General features: G+C 48.0%; 1 protein-coding gene across 1 annotated transcript; it reads right to left on the bottom strand.

Annotated features, from left to right (window-relative positions):
• Positions 1-2477: 2477 nt before the first annotated feature.
• Positions 2478-3413, bottom strand: LOC128330422 (olfactory receptor 4N2-like). The gene has a single exon (XM_053263292.1). The coding sequence runs from the start codon at positions 3411-3413 to the stop codon at positions 2478-2480; it is 936 nt and encodes a 311-aa protein (XP_053119267.1).
• Positions 3414-9482: the final 6069 nt, after the last annotated feature.

Below are 9482 nucleotides of genomic sequence, written 5' to 3' on the forward strand. Positions count from 1 at the left end.
GATGTTCCCCTTAGGGCAGGGGTAGGCCAACCTGGCCCTCTGACTGTGGTTGAACTACAACTCCCAGAATTCCCGGCCACAATGGCTGGAGGGCCAAGTTTGCCCACTCTTGGCTTAGGAGATTGGGCTATAGCTCAGTGGTAGAGCATCCTCTTGGCATGCAGAAGGTCCTGGGTTCAGTCCCTGGCAGCATCTTCAGGTAGGGCTGGGAGAAGCTCCTGCCTGAAACCTTGGAGTGCTTCTGCCAATCAGTGTAGACAATACTGAGCTGGACAGACTGTGGTATAAGACAGGTTCCTGTGTTCCTATGGATGCAGGTGGGATGCCAAAACAAATTTTTACTACAGAGTCTGCTAGACAACATTGGCTTCCTGGTAGTGATTAGTTTATTTAATAATGTTTTCATACCCCCAGCTTCCTATCCCAGAAGAGACCTCAGTTGAGCAACAAAACCATCATAAAAATATGATCAACTATCCAGCTGGGCCTTGACTGACGATCAAGCTCTCCGTCTCTGACTTTGTTTTTGTCTACAACAGCCCAACTGGATCAGGCCCAAGGCCCATCTAGTCCAGCATCCCGTTTCACACAGTGGCCCACCGGATGCTTCTGAGAAGAACACAGACAAGAGCTGAGGGCATGCCTTCTCTCCTGCTGTTGCTCCCCTGCAACCGGTATCTTGCCTCTGAGGCTGGCGGTGTCCTATAGCCCTCAAACTAGTAGCCCCTGATAGACCTGTCCTCCATGAATTTGTCTATACACAAACTAACACATGATCAGGGGTTCTGGGACATTTGTCCCCCCTCATCCAATTATAGCCACACTCCTGCTGCTACTGGTGCCCCTGGTGGCGCAGTGGTAAAACTGCCGCCCTGTAACCAGAAAGTTACAAGTTCGATCCTGACCAAGGGGCTCAAGGTTGACTCAGCCTTCCATCCTTCTGAGGTCGATAAAATGAGAACCCAGAATGTTGGAGGGCAATATGCTAAATCATTGTAAACCGCTTAGAGAGCTTCCAGCTATAGAGTGGTATATAAATGTAAGTGCTATTGCTATTGCTATTGCTATTGCTACTTAGTAAAGAAAAACTAGGGCCAAAGAACACTATTAACGTAATTTCTTAAGGCAGTTCACACAATCGTAATTAGGGTAGTAGAAGCCTCTTATCCCAGTGTGGGAACTGAGTGCCCTCCTGTTTTCTGATCGTGTGTGAGTTAAAAGCAAGGTAAGAGGTGCCATTCGTGATTGTGTGCTAAGCAGCAGCTGAGGCAGAGGACTCCCTCCAACCCAGCAGCTGTACCCAGCTCTTTAACAAGGTAAGAGGCTAAGCACTCCTACCTAGCTGCAGCTTAGTACATAATAACTGCTGGAACCTCCGACCTTGTTCTTAACTCGCACACAATCAGAAAATGGGAACGCACTCAGCTCGCGAACGAGGGTAGGAGGCTTCTCCTACCCTAAGTATGATCGTGTGAACTGCCTTCATCTTTGGCTCTCAGGGAAGAGGGAAGGATAAGGCTGTAACTCAGTGGTACTGCTCTGCATGCTGAAGGTCCCGGGTTCAATCCCTGACATCTCCAGGTAGGGCTGGGAAAGACTCCTCTGCCTCAACCTTTGGGGAGCCGCTGCCAGTTGGAGCAGACAATACTGAGCTGGATGGACCAAGGATCTGACTCTGCTTAAGGTAGCTTCCTGTGTTCCTGAGTACTGTTAGAGGTGGAACCAAAGCTGAGTGGCAGAGCATGTGCTCTGCATGAAGAAGGTCCCAGATTCAATTCTTGGCATCTTGCTAAGGGAGAAACTCTTGCCCTGGGAGAAACTGCTGCCTGAAACTCTAAAGAGCTGCTGCAAGTCAGTATAGACAATGCTGGATTAGATGGACCAATGGTCTGACTTGGCAGAAGGCAGCTTCCTCTCTTCCTAAAAAACAGGACATAAATCCTTATACATTATGAGGCTATTCTCCTGATGGGGGACAACTGGGGAAGGCCAGCCCTGTTTCCCCCCATCATGAGAACCACTGGGCTGGCGGGCGAGCCCAGTAGTTCGACGGTGGCTACCCTGCCAAAGTAGCCCACTCCTTAAACAAGGTTATCGGAGTGAGCGCTCCACTAACCCCATTTTCCTAATAGTGAGTCACCACGGTGACTCGCGAGAGGATGCCTGACCAGCAGGCTACAACAAGTCTCCCGGTCTTGGGGGTCTCCCCAGAATGCCCTGCACACTCATGAGGGGCATTCTGTGACTTCTGGGGGCCAGGCAACCCCGATCCCCACAGCCCCAACCAGCTCCATCATGGAGTTGGTTATCATGTGGGTGGCCGATCGGGACACCCGGGGAGGGCTGTATGATCATCTGCTGGGATAGCAGGCTGGACCCACACTCCCTGCCAAGCCCCATCCAACTCTCCACACTGCTCATGTGGAGACCCTCTATTTTTGATTAGCTCTTCATGCTCCTCACGTTATTGCCCCCTCTTATTTTGCCCCCCAAATTGTTTGTTTCCCCAGCAACCTCCTCATGGCTTGCTTGATCTCCTTGTTCCTAAGGGTGTAGATCATGGGGTTCATCAAGGGGAAAACCACAGTGTGGAAAACAGCCACCACCTTGTCGAGAGGAAAATCCTGGAAAGGTCGACAATAGATGTAGATGGCAGGACCGAACATGATGAAGATGATGATGATGTGGGTGACACAGGTGGAGGAGGCTTTACTCTTCCCTTGGCTGGACCCTGTCCTCACCTTAACCAGCAGGGCCCCATAGGAGATGAGGAGGAGGATGAAACACATCAGGGTGGCCAGGCCACTGTTGAAGAACATGATGAACTCCAAGTCATAGGTGTCTGTGCAAGCCAACTTCACAATCTGGGTGATGTCACAGAAGAAATTGTCCAGCTTGTTGGGTCCACAGAAAGGGAGAGGAACAATAAGGATGATCTGGATAATGGAGTGCATGAACCCTAGACACCAGGACAACCCAACCAAAGCACAACAGACTGCCCTGGTGATGAGATTGGCATAGCGCAATGGGTGGCAAATGGCCACATAGCGATCGATGGCCATGCCAATGAGAAGGAAGACCTCAGATCCCCCCAGCAAGTGGAGGAAGAAGATCTGGGCCATGCAGCCCTTGTAGGAGATGGTTTTGCGGCTGGAGAAGAAATCAGCAAGCATCTTGGGAGGGGTGACAGAGCAGTAGCAGATGTCCAGGAAGGCCAGGTTGGCCAAGAAGAAGTACATGGGGGAACCCAATCTACGGTCACTCCGGATGGTCAGAATGATGAGGATGTTCCCTGGCAAGATTAGAGAGTAGAAGAGAAGGAAGAGGAAGAAGAGGAAGAGCTGGGCCCCTCGTGCCTGGGAGAGACCCAGCAGCTCAAACTCCTTCACCATTGACTGGTTGCCCTGCAACATCCTGGGACGACCTTTTCCTGCAACACAGACACAAGTTGATGAAGGGAGTACATTACTCTATTAAAAAAGCAAAGTGAGTGCAGCAAGCCGTCCCTGGGTGGCCAGATTGGCCGCCAACACAATTGCCGGCTCCATCACGGAGCTGGCAGTGGCAGCGAAGATCGGGGGCTAGCTGGCCCCTGGAAGTTCCAGGGTACCCCATGTGAGTGCACAGGGCATTCAACTAACCTCATTTAAGGGGAGGGGTAATTTTGGTAGTTTGCTGCCAGAAGCTGCATGGCCGCTGTGGCAGCAGATGACCAGGAGAAACTGGGCTAGGCTCCCTTAGCCCAATCTCTCCTGGTTGTGGGGATACATAGCTTCCCTGCCTGATTCCTATATGAACAGCCCTGCTGGATCAGGCCCAAAGCCTATCTAGTCCAGCATCCTGTTTCACACAGTGGCCCACCAGTGGCCCCTGAGAAGCCACAAGCAGGAGATGATGGCACGCCCCCTCTCTTGTGGTTGCTTTCCCGCAACTGGTAGCCTACTGCCATCAGGACTAGTAGACATTTGTCGACCTGTCCTCCATGAATTTGTCTAAGCCTTTTAAAGCCATCCAAGCTGGTGGCCAGCAGTACATCCTGGGGCAGAGAATTTCATAGATTAATTGTATGCTGCATGAAACAGTCCTTCTGTTGACCCTAAATCTCCTGGCAATAAGTTCCATGGGATGACCTCTGGTTGTAGAGTTATGGGAGAGGGAGAAAAATTTCTCTCTAGCCATTCTCTCCACACCAAGCGTTATCTTCTAGAATTCTCTTCATGTCTCCCCTTAATCGCCTTTTTTCTTAACGAAAATGCCAAATGTTGTGGCCTTAACTCTTAAGGAAGGTGCTCTAGCCCCCTGATCATCTGGGTTGCTGTTGTCCCTCTTCTTAACCTTTTCCAGTTCAACGGCATCCTTTTTTAGTTATTTTCCCAAGCCAAAGCAAGTTCCAGGGGCCAGCCTTTTGCAGTCATGGGGGAACAGTGTTCCTTCTAACAGGGATTTCCAGATGTTGTTGACTACAACTCCCAGAATCCTTATCTATCTTGGCTTTTGGTTGGGGATTCTGGGAGTTGTAGTCAACAACATCTTGGAATCCCTGCCAGAGGGAACACTGACTGATAGGGGAATTCTCACATTCAGGTGTGAGGGAGGGCAGGTGGGTGGGTGAGGAAGAAGCCCTTCAAAGCTAACCTACCCCACAGATGATCATCTTGTGGTGCTGGGCATGTGGATCATGTGCTCAGACACTCTGTGGCTGCCCCTGACAGTGGGGAGGTGCAGGGGCCGGGATGCATCGTCCCGGCCCCTGGAAATCCTACATAGGAACATAGGAAGCTGCCATATACTGAGTCAGACCATTGGTCTATCTAGCTCAGTATTGTCTTCACAGACTGGCAGCAGCTTCTCCAAGGTTGCAGGCAGGAAACAGCATGGTGCATTGTGGGGAACCGCCCAGTGATGGGAGGGCATTTGTCAGTTTTGCAGCACCAGCTGTAAGCAGCCGGAACTGCACATGGCCAGGTAAACAGGGTTAAGGGAGTGTTTGCTCCCTTCACCTCATTTATGAGGCGGGCTCTCTAGGTGGGTTTGCTGCCAGGATCGAGATATCGCCGGGAGCCAGTTGGCTCCTGCAGGGTCTCACAGGCAGCCAAAGCCAGGCATAGCTATCCTGTCCTAGGAGCCCCTAGTGGCGCAGTGGTAAAACTGCCGCCCTATAACCAGAAGGTTGCAAGTTCGATCCTGACCAAGGGCTCAAGGTTGACTCAGCCTTCCATCCTTCCGAGGTCGGTAAAATGAGTACCCAGAATGTTGGGGGGCAATATGCTAAATCATTGTAAACCGCTTAGAGAGCTTCCAGCTATAGAGCGGTATATAAACGTAAGTGCTATTGCTATTGCTAGTCCAGGCTTGGATGTTCATGAGAACATCCTCATGGTTTCCTTATGAGGAGCGTCTACTGGTGGACTTAGGGGTTTTTGTTTTGTTTTGATTTTTGAGTAATACAGGTTCCTGTGTGAAATATATGAGCTGAGCAGACAAACCAACACACAGAGACAATGCTAGTCTGTAATACAGCAACTGTTCCAAACAAATACAAATGTTTTAAAAATTGTTTTTGTATTGTATTTTGTATTTTCTCCCCCCCCCCCTTTTTTTGGTCTGTTATTATTTAAGGTGTGTTTTTATCTTATGTTTTAATGTTGTGTTGTAAGCCACCCAGAGAACAATTTCTTATGGGGCGGCTAACAAATAAAGTTGATTATTATTATTTCTTGTTTACACAGTCAGACAGGGGTTATTGACTGGTTTGTTTTATCCAGACATCGAGTTCTTCCCAAGGACCTGGGATGCCTGAATTTTATTGTCAATGTTCCCCCCCCATGTTTAAATTTTTATTGATTTTAACAATATCTAAACATTCACATCACATTAAACAAATATTGACTTCCCGCTCACACCTCATCGTGAATCACCAACTATAGAATTAGCCCTTGCTATAATAGTAATTTAAAACATATATCTTAAACCTTACAAACTCGATTTTGATCTACCCAACCTGCTATCATTACTAAATTTCAAACCCTGTTGTAAAATCAATATTAGGGAAATAGTTCTTTAAGTATAATAAAAAGAATTTTATTGTCAATGTTGTTGCTGTTGTTATAGATATCGTCGCAGAATATAGGCTGTTCCCAGTAAAGCTGCTTTTTGTAATTGGCTGATGGTGATTTCTGTGGCCCCTATGGTGTTGAGGTGCTCTTCAAGGTCTTTTGGAACTGCACCCAGGGCGCCAATTTTTAAATTATTCTTAATCATATTATATTAATTAATACAATTATATTAATATAATAATAATAATATATAATATAATATAATATAATATAATATAATGTTATGTCATATACTTAAAGAGAAAAATGACAATTGACCTATTTAGAAAGCCAGTTACAGTGATACGAGAGAGCTCAGCAACAGTTCTTAAGTCAGAGATAGGACCTCTTCTCATGACCCCTGCTAACTTGGCAAAGAGGCACCTTTTAACGTGATGATTCTCTTCATTTAGCAGGGGGAGAGCAACTGGCCCTCTCCACCCCCAGCACAGTACCTCCAGTGACTGTTGCTGGTGTGTGTCTTAAGTTTCTTTTTAGAATGTGAGCCCTTTGGGGACAGGGATCCATCTTATTTATTTGTTGTTTCTCTGTGTAAACTGCCCTGAGCCATTTTTGGAAGGGCGGTATAGAAATCAAATAAATAAATAAATAATAAAAATAAATATATATTTAGCTGGCATTATAGGGTGCCAATATAAAATAAAAGGCTATGGAGTTTTGTAATATGTCACTTGCAGTAATTTCCTCCTTCTCATAATCATGTGTAGTACATTAGCTTCTACATAAACACAATGTGCCTACTTTTGCTAGACCACATTTCTGAAGTTGGTAAATGGTCCTCTGTCCAAAATTTGACCATTAATATTCTTGCTGAAGTAACTGTTACACTAATATCCAATATTCTTGGGATGTACGATACAGTACATACATCAATAAAACTACCAGAGGGGAACATACTGATGCTTCTACTTTTCTCTGCCTCTTGCTTTCTTCATGCAATCATTCCCTAGTCCTTTCCCCCCTACAGGTGTTCAGAACATATTTGCCGCATCATAGTGAAATGCAGTTGATGCCTCTGAATACCAGTTGCTGGGGAGCAACAGCAGGAGAGAGGGCATGCCTTCATCTCTTGCCCATGGGTTTCCCAAAGGCCTCTGGTGGGCCACTGTGGGAAACAGGATGCTAGACTAGAAGGCCTTGGGCTGAATCCAGTAGGGCTGTTCTTATTTCTTATGTAACTGCAGATAGGGTTGCCAGTGCCACATCTGTCAGAGAAAATTCCTGGACACAACTGTCAAAAGTGGGGAGTAAATTCCCAACTCTGCCTTTTAAACTGGGATTGGAAAGACCGCTGGACAGAGGCGTCCATTGGACATCATCCCAAACCTGAGGCAACCATACCAGAGGTTCAGGTTTGTGATAGTCCAAATGCGGGAACCTTTGGTTCTGCAAGAAATGTGACACGAGGTTTCTGACCCCCAACCTGAATTTGAACCATAGGTTGCACTCCAGTTTTGCTGCTGAAACCTAAGGTCAGATAGTGGCATCGTGTTGTCCGAAGGCTGAAACTGGAGTTCAGAGTAGGAAGCTCCCCATTCTCCCCTTCTCTGACTGGCTGCCATGACTGACCTTTATGAGAAGGAAGAAGCCCGCACAGGCAAACCCTCCCCGCTTTTAGGTCCCCAAACTCCAGATCGGGATCATTTGGGAGTGCGGTGGGTGGGATGGGGGCAAACCGCGGTTCTGTGGACCTGTGGTTTGCCATTACATGCTAAAGCAGCCAGTAGAAAGGTCTCTCTCTATCAATATAGTAAGCCCAGAGCCCACCCCCAGTAATTCTAGAGATGATTCAGAAAGGAGGGGCAGGGGTTTACTGAGCCAGCCTAGGCAGTCAGCAGCACTGGCGTCAGAGAAAGGGTGAGAATACAGGTCTTCTAAACATTGACATCATGTGGCTACAGTGCTTGGAGAGAAGCACCAAAAATAAAAATAAAAATGGGTAGAATTGGTTAAAGCAACCTTCCTGCTCAAATTCCTGGACATTTCTTACCCAGGATGACATTTTTCCTACATCCTGGACAGGATGTCCAGTTACTGTCCAGGCCAATCCCGGAGGAGAAGTGGCCAGGAGGGGAAAAGTTGAACATCCATTCTGGCCTCCTGCATCCCCACTGCAAATCTCTCCTCAGCTTGCTGGTTCATGCACTGCTTGTGAGCTTTTAAGGAGCAGAAGCCCAACAGCAGCTGAAGACAGAGTGGTGGACCAGAGGAGGTTTACAGCTTTCCACGCAGAGGTGCAAAACGCAAGGTCAATAGGTTTCCTCTCCTCCTTTACCTGGTCACTTTAGGTGGGGAAGGTTAAATATATGCCTCTCACCTGAACATTCATATCAGGGCAGAAAGGAATTCCTCTAAATGAGGAGCAGCCAGGCCTGAAAAATGATGTGAGGGACATCAGCCATGATGTAAAGGACATAAGCCAGTGTGGTATAGTGGTTAGTGTTGGACTAGGACCGAGGTGACCTGAGTTCAAATCCCCATTCAGCCTGAGTTCAAATCCTCATTCAGAGTCACTCCCTGGGTGACTCTGGGCCAATCGCATATCTCTCAGCCTAACCTACCTCACAGGGTTGTTGTGAGGAGAAACATAACCTTGTACACCACTCTGGGCTCCTCAGAGGAAGAGAGGGATATAAATGTGAAATGAATAAGAATAAGAATCATAAATGTGTCTGCTCACACAATCGAAAACTGGCTAGGACAAGCATCCGACCTAGTTATGGGAGCTGTGCATGCTCCCAGATTTCAGTTTTGTGGGAGTAAACAACTAGGTAGGGGAAGGGAGAAGTGATTGTGTGGAAGACAGGAGATGGGTGGGACAGCGTCATCCTACCCAGCTTCCAAACCCAGCATTTCACCAAGCCAGGAGGAAAAGCTGTCCTACCCTTGCCTCACACACAATAAGGCTCTACACACGATCCGTGCAAAGAGCCGAAAGAGGTTCTGCCGGGAGACCGGACCCGCTCTCCCGGCAGATGATCAACCACCCCTCCCTGGGTGGGTGGATCGCCCACCCAGATGAGCGGCAGCTTTGCATGGGCACTTCTGCACCCGGCTGTAGCTCATCTGATAGTTCCAGGGGCCAGGCAAAGGGAAGCGCACCCCCCCCCCCCGAGCAATGCTCTGTGTGAGTGTGCGGAGCATTCCTGGGGTCCTCCCTCCCCTCTCCCCCCTCCCTGAGCATGTGGCAGACAACCAAAAATCCAGGCTTAACGGAGCGCTTGTTCCATTAACTTCGTTTAAGAGCTTCATTTAACACGAGCAGCAGAAACCAGGTCAGTCTCCCTTTTCCTGGTTTTTGCTGCTCAGGAGAATTGCCTCAATAGCTTCTCCCTTCTCCTACCTAGTTTCTTGCTCATAAGAAGA

The sequence above is a fragment of the Hemicordylus capensis genome, chromosome 6 (genome assembly GCF_027244095.1).
Source record: "Hemicordylus capensis ecotype Gifberg chromosome 6, rHemCap1.1.pri, whole genome shotgun sequence".
Classification (NCBI taxonomy): Eukaryota; Metazoa; Chordata; class Lepidosauria; order Squamata; family Cordylidae; genus Hemicordylus; species Hemicordylus capensis.